Source organism: Melospiza georgiana, chromosome 9 (genome assembly GCF_028018845.1).
Source record: "Melospiza georgiana isolate bMelGeo1 chromosome 9, bMelGeo1.pri, whole genome shotgun sequence".
Lineage (NCBI taxonomy): Eukaryota > Metazoa > Chordata > Aves > Passeriformes > Passerellidae > Melospiza > Melospiza georgiana.
Window position 1 is genome coordinate 1,965,018 of NC_080438.1, and position 17,559 is coordinate 1,982,576.

The following is a 17,559-nucleotide window of genomic DNA, read 5'->3' on the forward strand; positions in this document are numbered from 1 at the left end:
GTCTCACCAGTTGTGGAGGCAGCTCCAGTGCTTCCTGTTGAGTGGCTGCTCCTGCTTACCAGGTCTGTGCCTCGACAGCTGGATGCTGCTGCTCTGGTTCTGCTCCACCAACTCTGTCCCTGACCCATCACAGCTAGAACTAGTGGACTGTGACAGGTCCACCCCAGACCCCACTGTGACATGATGCCACCTGTTTTCCCCCAGGGCTCTCCCACAATCATATCAGAGCATGGTGGGAACTGGTCATTTTGTTGGTGGGTCCATGGGATTAAAGTCAGCAGCTTCATTAGGTGGGAGCAGAGACGAGCTCCAGGACTGCACGGAGAGAAGGCACAGAGAAGGCAGGACACAGTGTCTCTATGTGGGTGATTGGCACAGAAGCAGAAAGAGGAGCAACCATGATTCCAGGAAAAGGCTGGGCAGGACAGGTACACAAAATGGGGTCAGATAAGACAAGATAAGATAGGTAGGCAAGGGCTGGGAGTGATCAAGAGCAAAACAGCAGAGTAAGGTGTGGATGAGATTGGGAAGGGAGGAATGGGAAAGGGGAAATTACGCTGGGGCAGCAAGCCATGGATTGAAGTTCTTGAGGTGGCTTCATCCTGCTGCTGCTGAGCAGGAGCTGGGTCCTAAGTGCCTGGCACACCAGCTGGCACCACGCTGCCAAACCACTTTTATTTTCCTTGGTTTCCCTCGGAAAGCTGCCTGCCGCACGCATGCAAAGCAGGGGAACGGTGCACGGTTATCTGCCAAGGACTGATCGCAAGCCCGTCCGTGCCGCTGCCAAGGAGCAGCCTGGCTGCTCAGGCCTTACCTCGAAGCGCCAGAGCCCCCCGATGTCCTTGCTCCTCTCAAAGCAGGTGGCCTCCAGCCCCTCATCCAGGCAGCACTTCAGGGCGCACAGGCCGGAGGCGCCGGCGCCGATGACGGCCACTCTGCGAGCAGCCATGTCCCCAGTGTGGTGGTGGCAGGGGTGTGGGAGAAGCTGTGGCCAGGAGGTGCAGAGCCAGGCGTGTCCCTCAAGGGAGGCTGCCCGCTGCTGCTCGTTTTGAGGGTGACTGTCCCTATATTTCCTGTGGGTGGCCAAGGTGTTACAAGATCTTCCAGACATGATCTACAGGTTTCTCTCACCTCCTTGCCACACCTCCTGGCCTGCCCTGCCCTCTGCAAGAGGCACATTAAGTTCTGTAAGCGTTTAATGATGCCGACAGTGCCCCAGGACTTCCTGGGCAGGGCAGAGATGTGGCTGTGCTTTGGATTTCGGCAGGTTGCAGCGTGGAAGACAAACCTAGGGGATGTGGGGGGAGGGCGTGGGGGCTGGCATTGACTAGCCCAGGCATCTGATGGACAGGACCCCCACCCTTTAACCGCTCTGGGTCCCCAGCCCACCCAGCCACCTTCTGGAGGAGCTGTGTGCAGGTGACCAGGGTGGCCCTGAGCTGTGCCATGTGACCACCAGGACCCACTGTGGCGGGACACACCTTGGGAGAGGCTGTCTCGCTGTGGAGCGTGTGTGCACGTCAGCCTATGGTGTAATAGGCCAGTGCTACAAGGCCGATCTCAAACCCGTGAGCATTCCCACAGCACATCGAGAGTCGTGATGGTGTCAGTAGCAGGACAGACACTTGGCTGTTTATTGCATTTATCCACTTAGAAAGTGTGCTGTGCTTTTGCTGCTTAGCTCTGGTGTGCGTGTGGCAAAATTGGCACGGCTGGGTTACAGGGGACAGAAAAGCCTGGAGCGCTGGCTGAGAGGGACTGGAATTTAGCCTGCAGTGAGCAGGTTTCCTCCTCAGTCCATGACAGCATTCCCCAAGGGGAGGTGCAGAGTAGGAGCCCAAGCATTATTTTGGCAGCTGGGGAGGCTCTGTGCATCCCTAGCTCATGGTGTGGTCACAGCTGGGCTGTGCCAGGCAGCAGGAAGGTTTCTGCCACCACTGGGGTGCACAGGCTGCCAAGGGCCAGAGGTGGCCAGCCAGTCCCGCAGCCCATTGCAAAGCTGTCCTGGTTCAGGGAGTCACACCAGGACAAAAGCCTCCCTTCCTGTGCTTGCAGGGCACCTACAAGTAAGCAAAAACGGCTGCCAGGATGGCCACAGCCCCAATCAGCTTGAAGATGAGGGGCATGGCAGGGGCTGAGGTGCTGTCTTCCACGGGTCGTGTCTGCAAGGGCTTGAGGATGCGCTGATGCTGGGTGAGGATGGCTTCCCTGGCTCCTGCCCACGCACCCGGGCCCCGCAGCCGGTACTGGTACGGCGTGCACGGACCGAAGGCCACCTCCATGGCCAGCCTGGGGTCCGTGAGGAACAGGGAGAGCAGGTTGGGCTTGACCCCCAGCTGGCAGGCGAGCTCGTCCATGTAAGGGATGTAATCCACCTGGACGGTGTGCCGCTGGCTCTTCACGTACCTGCGGGCAGCGAGGAGGGCAGGTGGGTGCTGGAAGCAGAGCTGGCAGGTGCCCTGCACACCAGGAAGGCAGTATTGGACTGTGGGTAGTGTGGCCAACGACATCCCTGCCCTCTGTTGGCACACAGAAATGTGCCAGGACACCTCCATGGGACAGGATGGATGCCCAAGAGCAGCTGTGCCTAAGGCATCCCTGCAGGGATCTTACCTCTTTGCCATGGCTTTTTTCTTCTGCTCAATGTCAGCCTCCATGTCGTGCTGCAGGGGCAGCTCGTTCAGCCCTGGGGAGGATGAGACACAGCAGCCACTGTGGTGCTGGCCCTGCCTGGGTGCTGTGCCTGTGCCAGCACCACCGTGGTGCGTGGGCTCGCACCTGGGGCATGTCCAAGTGCCACGGGATGGGAAGGAGCAGCCTGTGGAGCTCAGGGTATGGGTGTGCCTGTGCCTCTCAGAGAAGAGGCCATCTCACTGACTGCCCTCACTCCAGGACTGCATCCACAGGGCAGGTTTGCCTGACTTACCTTTGAAGACTCGGGTGGCCCAGCGACTCTGGAGCTCTGAGATGGGCATGATGGCTCCTAGGGGCTGGATGAGACCAATGAAAGCCAGCGTTGGCTTCTCCAGATCAGGAGGGAACATGAATTTGTAGAGGGGAATCTGGTTCTCCACCACCTTCACGCAGCCGTCGAGGAACGGGAAGGAGAAGCTGTATCCTGTGGCAAAAACTACGACATCGACATCTTCCCTGGTGCCATCCTCAAAGATGGCAGATGTCTCTGTGAACTCCTGGACGTTCGGCTTCACCCGCACCCTGCCCGAAATGATGCGGTTGGGCAGGTCGTCGTTGACAGTGGGGTGCTGTTGAAAGACCCTGGAAGGTGCAAGAAGCCATTAGGCCTGGGAAGGGAGTGTCTCTGCTCCGTGTCCTGCTCCAGCTGCTGCTCCCTACTCTGGGCCAGCTGCCCCTACACTGCTGTCTCCAAGAGTCCTTGGAAGGGGCAGTGGTGGCTCCCTCAAGCATTGCCTGGGCACAAGAAGATAATAACGCAGTCCAAGCACAGGGAGCAGGGAATGGCCAAGCTGGGCAGGACACAGAAGGAGGCAGACGATCCCTTCTAGGCAGGGGAGTGTTTGGTGATACCTGTGCTTCGGCTTGAGGCCGTAACGGGAGTGATCGAACCTGGCATTCAGCTTCTTCTCCACGAAGTCACACGTGATGGAGGAGCTGAGCAGCCCCTGCAGGAACGTCTTCAGGCGGGTGGTTAAGATGGTGTCGATGGGGTAGCCCTGATCTCCAACGCGGTTGAAGATCCATGCACCCCTGCGGGTGCTGAGGAACACCTAGACAAGGAAGGAGGATCTCTGCCTGAAGGTGTGATAGTCCTGGGAGGGCTGCCCTGCGGGGGACGTGCCCTTGCCCTGGGATCACTCTGCTTTTAGCTGCCCAAGCACTGGGTAAAGACCCAGAGGGCAGAGGGAGCCAGTGGCTGGCAACTCGCAGGGGAATAGGACCAAGTCTCAGTTGCCTGGCAGCTGGGTTTGGCAGGAGCCAGCACTGCCAAACTCAGCGAGTGCTGGCATGGAGAAGCAGCTCTGCAAGTGCCTTGGTCCTGGTGTCCCTGCAGAGCTGACAGTGTCCTATAGGGGCAATCCTGCTCGCTGTGACCCCCTACTCCTGCTTACCTGCTGGGCTGTTTGGCTGATCTCCACAGCCAGGTCTGACCCCGAATTCCCAATCCCGACGACAACAACCCTTTTGTCTCTGAAAGCCTGAGCATCCTTGTAGTCTCGGCTGTGGAGGTAGCGGCCCTTGAACTTCTCAATTCCTGTGAGCAGAAGGAGGAGGGATGCTTGGCTTCCTGGTGCCAGGTTGGAGGATCACCCCCCAAAGACTGGAGATGCTCTCTTACCCCACCAAACCACTCCTGGGGAGCACAGGAGCTCTCCTAGAGTCAAGGCAAGGCAGGGAAATGTTGGGACCAGGGGGGAAAGCAGCAGGGAGAATAGGGACAGGCATGGACTAGCTTTCCACTGTCTCTGGTGTCCCCTCACACCAGTGTACAGGGCCGTACCTGGGAAGGAGCCGAGCGGCAGATGAGCGTTGGTGTGGTGCCCGCTGCACACCAGCACGGCGTCGAAGACGGCCGCCTCCTGCTTGCCCTCGCTCTCGGTCAGCACCTCCCACTGCCCGCTGCTGGCGAAGTCGGGGCGCTTGGACACGCGGCACACGCTGGTCTGGCACAGGGCAGCGCTGTCAGGGCCCCCGTGCCCCGCTCCCGCCGCCACCGCCCCCTCGGGCCCCGCGCCTCACCCTGAAGCGGATGTGGCGCAGCAGGTCAAAGTGCTGCGCGTACATGCGGAAATACTCCATGATCTTGGAGTTGTGCATGTAGTTGGGGAAATCCTCGGGGATGGGGAAGTCGCTGAAGCACATCATCTCCTTGGAGGTGTTGATGATGACCGAGCGGTAGATGCTGGCACGGCCGTCCTCGGGGTGCTCCTGTGGGAGGGGGGCACGGCTCAGCGCTGCCCGGGGAACGATGGGGAAGGATGGCTGGGGCTGATGAGGATCTTCTTTTCATGGAGCCCCTGCCCTCAGTCTCACCCAGAGGATCCCCCTATGGCCGGCTGCCCCCCACCAGCCACCATGGACCCCTGTGCTTGGTGCTGACCCCAAGCAGGACACGAGGCCAGCAGGGTTTACCTCAAATCTCCAGAGGCCTCCGATGTCGCCGGTCCTCTCGAAGCAGACGGGCTGCAGCCCCTCCTGGAGGCAGGCTTTGATGGCGCACAGCCCGCTGCTGCCCCCGCCGATGATGGCCACCTTCTTCGCCATGCTGCGCTCCACCGCCGGCTCTCTGCCTGCGGACAGCGTCGGACAGCGGGCCTGAGCTGCCAGGGCTGCGACTGTGCAAGGTTTGACCCTGCTCAGAGAGGTCCCAAGCAACAGAGGCAGCCCCTCAAAAGTTTGTCTGGGGTTGCAAAGCCGCTGCTGTCCCCCGCCAGGTGTGGACCTGGCCAGTGCTGGGTTTTGCAGTACTGCGGTGCCGCCTGTGGACGCCTTGAGGACAAATCCCACCGAGTGTCAGGGAGCCTCAAAGTCTCCCTGCCCGTGCCATGTCCCGGCGATGGAGGTGCCCTGAAGTGCTGTGCCCTGCTGTGGGGACCCACAGCTCCCTCCCCGTGGGTGACAGCCCCTCCGCCTGCCCTTTGCCCTCTCCCTTCCCCGCGGAGATGGCTGTCGTGCTGTCGCGGTGCCCGCTGGTGCCGGCAGCTCGGGGGACAGCCTTCACCGACCTGCGGCCGTGGGACGAGCAGCCCAGGGAAGGCTGGTGGCGGGCACGGCCCGGGCGAGGCTCCGCGCTCCGTGCGGCCGGCCCGCGGCCTGGCTCGGGGGTGCGCAGCGTCCGGGAGCGGGGCCTCCCCCTCCGTCACTCCTCCCACGGGCGCGGGGAGAGGAAGCCCGGACCCGGCTGGCTCCCGGCCGCCTGCTCGGCTGTTCCTGCAGCGGCGGCGCCTCAGCCTCGACCGGCGGCCGCAGGAGCCGTCCCAGGGCATGTGCTGCGCGGGGACACGGACACGCAGCCCATCCTTGTGGTTGCGTGCTTGGTAAACAAGCGCTGTCCTGGATTTTGACCCTAGGATTATCGGGATCAGCCCACGCCTGCTTGTTGTGGTACCCGGGTGACACACCGCTCTGGCTGCTCCAGGGGCAGCCGGCACTGGATCGCCCACATCCCCTGTGCCCCGGGCTGGGCGTGTGGGCACAGTGTCCCCGTAGCCACGGCTCACCCCTGGGCTAGCAGAGTCCTTGGTGCCAGTGGGACCCCGATGAGAGGAGCACCACGCTGCTGGGGTGTCCCTGGTGTGAGGGTGGTGGGACCAGCCAGGAAAAGGCTGTCCCTCACAGACCATGTGGATCCAAACTTGCTGCTGTCCCCTGGCACACTCACAGCCAGACAGCCCCTGAGGCTGCGGGGAAAATTTGCTCTTCCATATGCAGAGAACTTTGCTGTAGAGCTGAGCAAGGCAGAGGGGCCAAGCTCTGCAGCTGAAGTGGTTTTAACCTTATAAACTCATAGTATGTTTGCAGTAAGCTTAATAAAGCTCTTTCTGTCCCTTGCTGTCAGCAAGGGCTGATCTCTGCCCGAGGCAGAGACGCTGAGCTGCCAACCCACACTCTGTCCCTGCCTGTCAAAAAGCATCAAAAGCATCTTACCAAGCAAGGGATCAGCACGGGAATGGAGAGCTGGCAGCACAGGCAGTGCTACTCTTCCTGCTCTGCTGTCAGCTGGCTTCTGGCTCTTGCAAGCTCTGCACAGACTGCTCCAGGGCAACAGGTACAGGGGACCTCTCTGAGCTCTCCACCGCTCTGCTGTTGCTATGAAACCTCTGTGCAGGCTGCCTCTGAATTTGCCCTTCTCCCTGCAGGAGGCTGCACAGCCTTGGACTTTATCCCCTTGTAGCTGGACTCAGTACACACAAACTGTGCTGCCGGGCAGCAGGGGCATGCCGTGACATTTTGGTTTAGGTTGGTATTTGGTTGGTTGATGTCTGTGGAAATTCACAGTTCCCCATACCTGGCAAGCCCACAGGATGCAGATTGTGTGTCTGCTCTGTACGGTGTCTGCTCTGGGCTGCCACAGCGGGCAGAAATGCCGTGGGATAAGTGGAGCAGAACTTCCTCTGTCCTATCATGGCTGCACCCAGGCTTGGAGGTGACAAGCACAGAGAGCAAAGGTCTCTCTGGTGGAGCTGCAGAGAAGCACAGAAGGGCTGAGAGGGTGCCAGGCAGCCTGTGACCCAGCAGGGCTGGGCAGTGGTGATGGTGGGTGCTACCAGGGTCTCATGGAGTGTCATGCCCGTGAGTCAAGAGCCACTTTTTGGCACACGCATGTGTGGGAGCCACAGATGCACAACAAGCCCTGCCCACCCAAACGCTGCCCACCCCCAGTGTGCCACCTGCCTGTGCTCCCACAGCCACCACAGGGCTGGTCCTCTGGGGCAGGAGGGCTGGCTGGAGCGTCCTGGTGCTGCTGTGCAATTGCCAGACTGGCCCAGCAGGCTGCCAGGCCTGCAGTGCAACCCAGGGGATTATTTTTTGGTCAGACCTGGAAGCTTCACTGTCTCACCCTGTCAGTGGGTCGGGGTTCATCTCCAGGGGAACCTTGTCATGTCAAGCACTTCCATTTCAGCCCCTGTACAAGTGACAGTGACAGGGTGCTCATACCAGCAGCCATCAGGCTGCTCCTGTGCACACTCCACCCAGGAGAACAGCACACTTAAACACTGCCTGCTCTTAATATGACTTAATTGGTGTTTGCCAGGGCCTGAGTGCACTTAGACCTCAATGACCACAAAGAGCCTCACCTGGGCCCAATCCCTTTACCCACGTGCCAGGAGCACTGTTGAAGCTGGTTATGTGAGCTCAGTCTACAGCCCTCGCTCTCTGCCTGGCTGTGGTGCCTGCTAAAGTGTGTTCTATGATTTTCTGGCTCAGTCTCGGCCCCAGCTCATTACAGAGGCTCCTTGTGGTCCCCTCCTGCCAAGGACCAGCAGCCCTCTGTGAAAAACAGGCCTGCCAGTGGTGCCAGGGGAGGAAAGCCAGCCTGCCTGGAGCACAGGGAGCCGTGGCCGTGGTTGGCAGAGCCAGGGCCTCTTGCTGGAGGAGGTGCAAGCAAGGCTCAGACCTGGGGCTGGGTGTATTTCTGGGCTCTGGGAAGGGGCTGGCTCTGCAGGACTCTCTCTGCAGCCTGGAATATGCTATTGATCAGGAATCGCTGTGAATGCATTGTAACCCCTCAGAAACTGAAATCCCTATGGAGGGCAAAAGGAACTGGGAAGCTCTGGACAAGAGCTTCAGCAGGCTGCTGCTGGGGGCTGCTCACTGTTGCCCACTGAATGATCAACCCTTCAGTGCCACTGTCCTTTCCCAGGGACTCTGGGGGCCATGTGCTTGACATGTAGCCTTAGTGCAGCACTTAAATTGAGAGCAATAGGGAAGAGATTGCTTAGGGAGGCAAAGCTCTGCCTAACTCTGAGGAAAGAGCCCTGTGGGTCCCCTCCAGGCAAATGTTGTAGATGTGCAGGGTATGTTTGGACAGCAGCATGATCAGTGTATTTATAGGATACAGATACAGGGGTGATTGCAGAGAAACCTCTGCAGAGTCACAGCTACCACGTACAGCACGGGCCATTGCAGGTGCCCAGAGAGCATGCAGATTCACAGCATGAGCAGCGAGCTGCCGCCTGGGCGTGCCGAGCCCTCCCCAGGCTCTGCAGAGACCGCTTTTGGTCACCAGAGAACAGTCAGCGCAGCCCCCGCCTGGCGGCCCACGGGAGGGAGGACAGCACCGGACATCTGAGTGCAGGCCTGGAGCCTGCAGCACCGCTCCTGGGGAGGCCTTGGCCGGACCGACGCCGCTTCAGCACCAGAATCCCGTCCTGCGTGCGCTCAGAGCCGCGTGCCGAGGGCGCTCAGCGGCTCCAGGGCGCGAAGAGGGCGGGCGCGGTGGCCGGGGACAGCCAGCAGTGCTCCACCACGCCGTAGAGCGCGTAGCCCAGCAGCAGCCCGAAGAGCACGTCCGTCATGTTGTGCCTGCCCAGCATGACCCGCGAGACGCTGACGACAAGGGCCCAGAGCACCACGAGCACGCGCAGCGGCACGGCCAGGACCAGGTGGCGCAGCACGAAGCGGCACACGAGGGCGGCCCTGGTGGCGTGGCCCGAGGGGAAGGAGTACTTGTCCACCGAGATGGTGACGAACATGTCCATCTTGTTGTGCGTGGGCCGCGGCCGCTTGACGAGCCCCTTCACCACGGCCACCATCAGCAGGTCCAGCAGCAGCGCTGGGAGAGACAGCGACAGGGGTTACTGAGGGCGGGACCGTCAGCCAAGGGACATCGGCTGTCAGAGCTGCCCCAAGGTGACGTCCTTCCCCAGGCAGGGAGAGCACAGCACACAGCTGCTCTTGGCACTCTGCAGCAGCAGCAGCACATCCTCAAGCTCTGCTCCCTCCTGCCCCAGCAGCCCCTTGGCCTGCCACAGCCTGCACCCCAGGGCTTTTCTCTCTGCAGAACCTGATCTTGCCATGACTCTGGGCCCAGTCTCCTCCTGCAACAGAGGCATGAAGTCCCCAGAGCTCCCTTGCTGGCAGTGCTGACTCTGCACTGCTGTCTGCCCTGCTGACCGGGGTCAAACCCGCTGGGTGAATGATCAACCCACTCCCCTTGGGCACAGGTCAGCCAAGGGGGAATGCTCAGGGCTGGTGGCCTGCCAGGGCTCCTGGGCTCTGCCTGCTCCCTGCTGCTGGGGGAAAAGTTAACCCTGCTCTGGTTCTCAAGAGATTAATCAAGGATAAATGATGGTGACTTGCCCCTGAGGGCTAAAGGTTGTTGTCATAGAGGAGGCAAAGCACCTGTGATAAATGTTCAGACAGTATTTGGCAAGAGCAGCTTCTCATCTAGGGCAGAGGGTACTTTCCCCATCCCTGTTAGCTCAGCTCAGCACAGCACCCACAGCCAGGGCTACTTCTTGTTGTGTGAGAGACCAACTTCTGTTTGTCCTAAGACATTTCTGGACACCAAACCAAATCTTTTGGTTGCTTCAGTTAATTTCCTTTGGTTAATCATTTAAGACCAAATTTCCTTTTCGTTTTTTTTCTCCCTGACATGTAAAACTAGATTAACTGCTTTTTCTCTTTCTACACAGGATCTGGGAGTTCAGGTTGGACATGAGGGAATCCTCCTTCCCCACAGGGGTGCTGCAAGCCAGGGACAGATCCCCAGGGAGATGGGTGGCTATGCCCAGAGCACTGAGGTGCTGGGACAGCTCTCCTTGGAGCAAAGGTCAGGCTGGAGGCAATCCAGTTCTGCTGTGGAGCTCCAGTTTAACCACGTGCTGCTAGATGAAAAAGATGCACAAAACTATGTTTCCCACCAAGCAAATTTCAATTCGAAATTGAAGCGTGAGACACTAATTATTTGCTACTTAATACAAGACTAACAACAGAGAGAAGGTCTGGTGTCCTAGAGCTATAACAGTTTCTAAATACGCAAAAATTAATCCTCTTAAACAGACCTAGGCTGTTCTGTGTGCGTGTATGAAACACTACAGCACGCAGGATTAAAAGTCGTGCTTCAAACCAGGTTTCCTCACCGGCTGGAACAGAACAATCCACGAAAGCCCTGCGGGCATGAAGCCAAGGGTCTGTGTGCCAGAGCAGCTTTTCAGGGGAAGGCCTGGTGTCTCAACACTGCCCCTGGAGCGTGCTGTTGTGACAGGCGTGGAGCCTTCAGCCCCGAGAGCGTTTTGTAAGCGCGGGAGTTTGCCAGTGCGTGGTGCCAGCTGTGCCAGGTGACTCGTGGCGCTCACCCTTCAGCCGGGCGAGCCCGCACAGGCTGCTCAAAGCCAGCCGGCGCTCTCGGCTGCCGCGCTGAGCCCCGTCCCTCGGGTGGCCCTCCCCAGCCCCCCGGCTCACCGAAGAGCAGGTTGAGCAGCACTTCCCTGGCCGCGGGGCTGTCGGTGTGCCAGAGCCCGTAGGCGGTGCCGAGCACCCAGGGGATGCCGTGCCCCGACACCTCGATGACCTTCATGAGCGGGCGGGCGCTGCCCCAGGCCGAGCCCTCCCCAGCGCACACCCCCAGGCGCTTGGAGGCCCACAGGTCGATGGCGAGCAGGGAGCTGAGGGCGATGCCCACGAAGGACGGGTTCAGCTTCATGCAGTCCTCCTCGGGCAGCGGGGCGGCACCGGCGGCGCCGGCGGGCTCCCGGCGGCGGGACGGGCTGTCCGGTGCGGCGGGCCCGCGCTGGCTCAGCGACAGGAACTCCAGGCGGCCGCCGCTGCCGGCGCGCCGCTCGCGGCCGCTCCGGGGGCTCGGCATGGCGACGGCGGGCGGCCTGCGGGAGGCGGGCGCCGGTCACCGGTCACCCGCTGCCAGGCCCGCTCGGAGCCCGGCATGTCCCCGCGCCCGGGGTCGCTTCCCTCTCCCGCTCCCCGCGCCCTGCCGGTTATCCCCGCCCCGCCCGGGCGCGGTGCCCCCGCCGCTCCCGGCGCGTCCCCCGGTACCGGGCGGCCCCGGCGCCGCTTCCGCTTCCGGTTCCGCTTCCGCCCGTGACGCGCGCGCCGCTCCCGCCGCGCCCCGCCCACCGGCGCGCACGTGCCCGCCGCGGCCGGCGTACGGCGGCCGGCGAGGGCCGGAAGAGACGCGGCGGCGCCTTCGCCCTGCCGGCGCCGGTGCGGGCGCCGTGCGGCGGGCGGCGATGCGCGGCGGGCGGGCGGCGGCGGGACCGGCCGCCCCCCCGGGCCCGCGGTGACGGCGGCTCGGCCGCGGCCATGGGGTGCCTGCAGAGCGTGGCCTGCAAGGCGCGGGTGCGCCGCGAGCAGATCGTGGTGTCGGACGTGTCGGCCACCATCGAGCCGGCGGCCACGGCCATCGAGGAGAGCTCGCCGGTGGTGCTGCGGTACCGCACGCCCTATTTCCGCGCCTCCGCCCGCGTCCTCATGCCGCCCATCGCCCGCCGGCACACCTGGGTGGTGGGCTGGATCCAGGCCTGCAACCACATGGAGTTCTACAACACCTACAGCGACCTGGGCGTGTGAGCACCGGGACGCGGGGGGCTCCGGGGCGCGGGATCCGGGCTGGGAACGGCACTGGGGGCTCCCCGGGAGCTGCACCCCCGGTATTGGGAGTTGCATCTCTGGCATTGGGCTCTGCACCCCGGCATTGGGAGCTGCACCCCGGCATTGGGCACTGCACCCCGGCATTGGGAGCTGCATCTCTGGCACTGGGTTCTGCACCCCAGCATTGGGAGCTGCATCTCTGGCATTGGGTTCTGCACCCCGGCATCGGGAGCTGCACCCCGGCACTGGGAGCTGCACCCCGGCATTGGGAGCTGCACCCCCGGTATTGGGAGCTGCATCTCTGGCACTGGGTTCTGCACCCCGGCATTGGGAACTGCACCCTGGCATTGGGAGCTGCATCTCTGGCATTGGGCTCTGCACCCCGGCATTGGGAGCTGCACCCCGGCATTGGGAGCTGCATCCCCAGCATTGGGCTCTGCACCCCGGCACCGGGAGCTGCACCCCGGTACTGGGAGCTGCATCTCTGGCACCCTGTGCTGCCACCCCGGCACCCTGTGCTGCCCCTCTGCCCCACCTTTGCAGCCACACACGGGCAGCACCTTCACCCCAGCCCCACTGCCCGACCCCCCAGTTGCTGCCCCTCCAGCCCCACAGCTGGTCCCACACCCTCCAGCCTGGGCCTCGCCTCTCCAAGGGCTTTGTGGCCGCTGTCTCTCACCAAGCATTGTTTCTCCTGTGGCACTGGGAGTGGAGCACAGGCTGTGCTGGGGGAGTTGCCCCCTTGGCCTGTGGTACAGGAGGGAATGGTTGCAGTGCTGGGCAGAAGTAGCAGCAGGAAAACAGCTTTCCCAAGGCTGGGTGTGACTTGTGGGAATGCTGAGGGACAAGCTGTTGGCTCTCTGTCTGTGTCTTCTGCCTTTGGAAAGGGGTGATGCCAGAGGGGAGATGTCCACAGGGGTCTGTTCTGCAGCTTGCTGTGGGCTCCTGCTGCTGGTGCCGCCGCTCTGTGGGTGCTGGGGAGCAGCAGGTCCTGTTGCTGCATCCTTGTGTCGCCACAGATGGGTGTGCATGGGGCATGGAGCACTTGGGGATGTTGGAGGATGGCACAAGTGTGGCCCCAAAGCTGCTGCTGTGTTATTGTCACACCGTGTTGGTAGCATGGCCAGCAGCAAAGACTTGGGCTGAATGCTCCCCACCAGCCATACTGCAGGGATTTCATGGTGCCAGTGGCAGGTTTAATTGTGGGATTCGATTGCTGTATGTTAAGGCATAAAAATCACCGATCTCCTGCAGGAGGAGGCTGCTGAGGGGCTGGGCCTGTGCTGTGGTCACCATGGTGCAGCTGGGGGACAGGGATGGCTGTTCTCCAGCACAGGAGCTGATTAAGGGGAGAGTGACCCCAAAGACACTCAGCAGTGGGGTTTGGCCCAGTCAGTTTAATTGCAGGTTAATTAAAATGGCATTGTGTTGGCAGAGCAAGGGCTCGAGCTGGATGTGCTCAAGGAACCGAAGCTGAATTTGTTCTCCATGTCTGTCCCTGAGAGTTTTCTGCAGGCAGGCAGGCAGGCAGGCAGGCAGAGGGTCCCTGTGCTGCCATTTCCCTGCTCATCTTCCTCTTCCTCTTCACCAGGTCGAGCTGGGAGCTGCCCGACCTGCGGGAAGGACGGGTGAAAGCCATCAGCGACTCGGATGGGGTGAGCTACCCCTGGTACGGAAACACCACCGAAACCGTGACCCTGGTGGGGCCCACCAACAAGATCTCCAGGTTCTCGGTGAGCATGAACGACAACTTCTACCCCAGCGTGACGTGGGCCGTGCCCGTGAGCAACAGCAACGTGCCGCTGCTGACCAGGATTAAGAGGGACCAGAGCTTCACCACGTGGCTCGTGGCCATGAACACCACCACCAAGGAGAAGATCATCCTGCAGACCATCAAGTGGAGGATGCGCGTGGACATTGAGGTGGACCCCATGCAGCTGCTGGGGCAGCGGGCGCGGCTGGTGGGCAGGACTCAGCAGGAGCAGCCGCGGATCCTCAGCAGGATGGAGCCCATCCCGCCCAACGCGCTCGTCAAGCCCAACGCCAACGACGCCCAGGTGCTCATGTGGAGACCCAAGCGAGGGCAGCCCATCGTGGTGATACCCCCCAAGTAGGGCGGGCAGCCGAGCCGCCCACGGACGGGGCTGCCCGGCCAAAGCTCCCCTCTGGGCTCTCCTGCCTTTCTTGTTGTGCTTGGAAACGTGGCTCCTCCTCGGGCACAAGTAGAGCCTGGCTGGCACGAGGGCGCAGAGGAGGGTTTGCTGAGCTGGAGGGTTTCCCGGGAAGCGGAACGGAGTGCTTGCAGCTGGCACCAAGGACTCGTCTTTCCTTGTGGGGCAGCACGAGTGTGGTTGAACCGTGCCCGTGGCAGATGCTGCTTCCCACGCAGCCAGAGGGAGAAGCAGAGGCTGTTCCTGTCCCCGTGTCCCTGCCGTGTCCGTAGCTATGCATTTCAGATCCGTGATCATCCCCCACCGTGCCCGCCCGCCTCCCGCAGTGGGGTGGGACCGGGCGGTGCTGGGGGCGGGCAGAGCCCGGTGGCACCGCCCGGGAGGGGTTTCTGCAGCCCGGGGGCAGCGGGACACGTTTTGCATGCGTCTGGGTGTGTTTGGAGTAGTTGTGAGTGTAGGAGATGCCATAGCTCTTTTCCGTCTTGGGGTGAGGTGTAAGGGCAGGTTAGATGTCCTTTAGTTGTGAGGTGCACTAAGTCTTTGCATCCCTCGGCCTCCCTTCTCTTTGGGGAGCAGGAGGGTTGTCAGCCCAGTCCGGGTGGGAATGGGGGCAGTGCCATTCTCCCAGCCCGGGTGCTCTGGGTGTGTGGGGGGCCCAGAGCAGCCCAGAGGCACCCCTGGACTCGCTTTGCTTCACTGCAGACCCCCTCCCTTGCTAGAAGTTGGGTGCTCGCTCGTTTTCCACGCAGATGCTGCCCCACGTGGAGGCCTCTCCCAGCCACCCCTGGAGCAGGGTGGCTGCTGGCTGGGCCGCCAGGGCACGCTTTGTGGTGCCTGCCCAAGCCCTGTGTGAGGCAGGGCCGTTCAGGGCAGGCCTGGCTTAGCCTGGGAAGGAGGAGCTGAATGTGCTGCCTGGGGCTGCCTCCTGCTGCTGCTGCTGCTGTGCTCGGAGGGGTCACAGGGGGATTTATTTGCCTTCCTCCTCCCTCCTTGCTGCCTGGATGGCTGGCCCTGGCTGCTCCGTGGGGCAGCACGCTGCTGTGGGATGCAGCTGGCAGTTCCCAGGATCTCTCCCTGGAGCTGCAGCAGAGGCATAAACCACGGCTGTGCTGCTGCTGCTCCGGGTGCTCCGTCACTCCTGGGCAGGTGCTTACGGCTTTTGCTGCTTTCTCTGCTCTGTCCTCCCTGGCACGAGCCCTGCAGCTCCTCCAGCTCGCAGCCCTGCCTTCCTCACACTGCAGGGAGGCTGTGCTGCCCTGGGGATGCAGGTCATTCCTGCTGGGAAGGTCCCTGTGCCATCCCGCTGGCAGTGCTGGGTGACACTTCCCTACACCCGGGCCCTGCCAGCACAGGGGCTCCCGAGGCATCTTAGACCAAAAATCCCTGTGAAATCCCCCTGCTATTTATTGCCCTCAGTAGTGTTTGCTGCTGATCCAGTTCTTTATTTATTATTTTTCCCCTGGGAGCGTTTCCTTTGGATGCCCTGGCGCAGCAATTCCGTGTGCCGGGGCTGGTGCTCCCGCTGGGCTGGGATCCCGCTGCTTTCTGTGCCTGGGTGGGTTCTGCAGGGGGCAGGCTTGGAGGGAGGCAGGGCTTTGAGCTTTGGTTTGCTGTGTTTTCTGCAGCGGAGCTCCCACAGGGAGCTTGTGGTGTGGGAAGATGTCCTGCTCTTGTGAGACTGTGGTTTTGTCCTGGTGTGGGACCGGTGGCGGCTTGTGCCATCGCTGATGTTTTGTTTTTCAAAAAGTGTGTGTGGAGAGGGGTTAGAAACTTGAAATACAATTTTCCTTAAGGACTGGGGGAGGAGGGGTAAGTACCTTTTTGGTTTGAAGTAAGGCAGGTGTATACTTTTGACCCAGGGGGACAGAAACATCTCTGGCAGCATCAGAGCTGAAACGCCAGAGGAAGGGGCTCCCCAACAAACAGGGGGCTCCAAGGTGGCCTTTCCTGCTGGGAGAGGATGCTGTGTCCAGAGGCTGCGTGAGCCAGCTCCCCAAAACCCACGGCAAGTGGCTGCAGGCTGCTGTCAGCCCAGGGAGTGCTGTGGCCCCACCGTGGCTCCCGTGCCTGGGAGAGCAGGGACGCTGCTGCAGGGATGCTGTTGGACCCAACATTGCCACCTTTTGGGATTTGCTGGCCAGGCTGAGCCTTGGCACTGAGGCAGCAGTGGCTGGATTTCTGTCCATGAATGTCTGCAACATCCTGGTGCCAGGTCAGGCTCTGTGCCTGGCTGTAGCCGTGTGCCTGACGCCCCAGGGCTGCCCCAGCCTGCAGGCAGGTGTTGGCTGAGCCCTGGGGCCGTGCCTGTGTTCACCTCTCCAGGCTTCTGCCAGGCTTCCATTCCTGCTCCTCTGACAGCTGGATTTGATGCACACTCGGCTTGGTGCACGGCTTGTCTTTGTGGGCATTTCCCCGTTAAAAAAGAAAGGGGGGAAAAAAAAAAAAATTGCAAAAATTGTTTGCAAAGAAACACGCGCAAACAGTGTTTACAGAAACGCTCACACCTGGGTGGAGATGGAGCTCTGGGGCTGCTGGTGCTCAGGGGAAGGAGGGAAGGTGTGGGGGAGAGTTCCCATGTAGGATTCTGAGTTTGTCTCGTTCCCTGTGGCTGGATGAGCACTCAGACTCCTGGGTTCACCCCCACGGGATGCTCTCCCTGTGCCCCCCTTCCCCACCAGCACCCCGTTATCTCAGGGAGGGGCAGCCCATGGAAATGCCCACCCTCCTGCTCCCTGTGCCCTGAGCGCCCCTTCCCCTCCTTCCCAGCCTCGGGTCGCCTATTTATTTATCGATCTATTTATTTATTTAAGTTATTTATTGGTATTTATTGACAACTGGAAGTCGGGGTGGGGCGGGGGGGGGCTCATTTCTGCTGCACAGTGGGGGCAGCTGGGTCTCCCCCACACCCAGCCCCTGCCTTTGGGGTGCTGCTGGGCTCCCCAGGCTCCCATCCCCTTTGGGAGAGGCAGAAGGGGAGCACACGGTGCCCGCGGGGAGGGCACCCGGTGCTGCTCCCTCCCTGCCCTGCCCATCCCTGTTTACTGACCCGGCCTCCTGGTGCCTCTCCCGCTGGATTTGCCCTTTCCAGCCCCTGGAGAGGGCGGGAGGAGCCAGGGTGGGTGAATGTCACTAGGGGGAACAGACCCAACCAGGTATTCTGCTGCCGCGTGGGGAAAATCAGAGAGAGAGAGAGAGAGAGGAAAGCTGGTTCTGCAGAGTGCCTTAAACACAAATGACTTTACCCAGTAGGGGGCTTGGACTTGTGTCTCTGGATGTTGTTACCAACTCGGAAAAAATGTTGCATTTCACTTCTCTGGGATTAAAAGAAAACTACTGGAGCTGTACTGGAGCCAAACCTTGT

At 61.3% G+C, this 17,559-nt stretch overlaps 3 protein-coding genes across 4 annotated transcripts; 1 reads left to right on the forward strand and 2 right to left on the reverse strand.

Annotated features, from left to right (window-relative positions):
- Positions 1-1,601: 1,601 nt before the first annotated feature.
- On the reverse strand, positions 1,602-6,741 carry LOC131086984 (flavin-containing monooxygenase 5-like). 2 transcript variants are annotated; one of them, XM_058030316.1, is made up of 9 exons: positions 6,625-6,741; positions 5,110-5,267; positions 4,717-4,905; positions 4,478-4,640; positions 4,089-4,231; positions 3,547-3,746; positions 2,927-3,276; positions 2,614-2,686; positions 1,602-2,406 (listed from the first exon to the last, which is right to left on the reverse strand). In XM_058030316.1, exons 2-9 carry the CDS (start codon positions 5,239-5,241, stop codon positions 2,061-2,063), a joined length of 1,596 nt encoding a protein of 531 aa, XP_057886299.1. In that variant the 5' UTR covers positions 5,242-5,267; positions 6,625-6,741; the 3' UTR covers positions 1,602-2,060. The 2 variants fall into 2 exon arrangements, with proteins under 2 accessions (XP_057886299.1, XP_057886300.1); XM_058030317.1 differs by lacking the exon at positions 6,625-6,741 and adding an exon at positions 5,703-5,804.
- A 1,755-nt stretch (positions 6,742-8,496) lies between these two features.
- PLPP6 (phospholipid phosphatase 6) lies at positions 8,497-11,346 on the reverse strand. The gene is made up of 2 exons (XM_058030328.1): positions 10,885-11,346; positions 8,497-9,253 (listed from the first exon to the last, which is right to left on the reverse strand). Exons 1-2 carry the CDS (start codon positions 11,285-11,287, stop codon positions 8,883-8,885), a joined length of 774 nt encoding a protein of 257 aa, XP_057886311.1. The 5' UTR covers positions 11,288-11,346; the 3' UTR covers positions 8,497-8,882.
- A 393-nt stretch (positions 11,347-11,739) lies between these two features.
- FAM78B (family with sequence similarity 78 member B) lies at positions 11,740-15,052 on the forward strand. Its single transcript, XM_058030327.1, has 2 exons — positions 11,740-12,002; positions 13,619-15,052. Exons 1-2 carry the CDS (start codon positions 11,740-11,742, stop codon positions 14,139-14,141), a joined length of 786 nt encoding a protein of 261 aa, XP_057886310.1. The 3' UTR covers positions 14,142-15,052.
- Positions 15,053-17,559: the final 2,507 nt, after the last annotated feature.

What these genes read in the sequence shown, in the direction of transcription:
- FAM78B (XM_058030327.1), top strand. Translation starts at nt 11,740, where the DNA reads ATGGGGTGCCTGCAGAGCGTGGCCTGCAAGGCGCGGGTGCGCCGCGAG. An exon ending in ACCTACAGCGACCTGGGCGT is followed by an intron (nt 12,003 to 13,618) that starts GTGAGCACCGGG and finishes CCTCTTCACCAG; the next exon opens with GTCGAGCTGGGAGCTGCCCG.
- LOC131086984 (XM_058030316.1), bottom strand. Translation starts at nt 5,241, where the DNA reads ATGGCGAAGAAGGTGGCCATCATCGGCGGGGGCAGCAGCGGGCTGTGC. An exon ending in GCCGCTCGGCTCCTTCCCAG is followed by an intron (nt 4,232 to 4,477) that starts GTACGGCCCTGT and finishes TTCTGCTCACAG; the next exon opens with GAATTGAGAAGTTCAAGGGC. An exon ending in GGCCTCAAGCCGAAGCACAG is followed by an intron (nt 3,277 to 3,546) that starts GTATCACCAAAC and finishes TGCACCTTCCAG; the next exon opens with GGTCTTTCAACAGCACCCCA.
- PLPP6 (XM_058030328.1), bottom strand. Translation starts at nt 11,287, where the DNA reads ATGCCGAGCCCCCGGAGCGGCCGCGAGCGGCGCGCCGGCAGCGGCGGC. An exon ending in GCTGCTCAACCTGCTCTTCG is followed by an intron (nt 9,254 to 10,884) that starts GTGAGCCGGGGG and finishes TGTCTCTCCCAG; the next exon opens with CGCTGCTGCTGGACCTGCTG.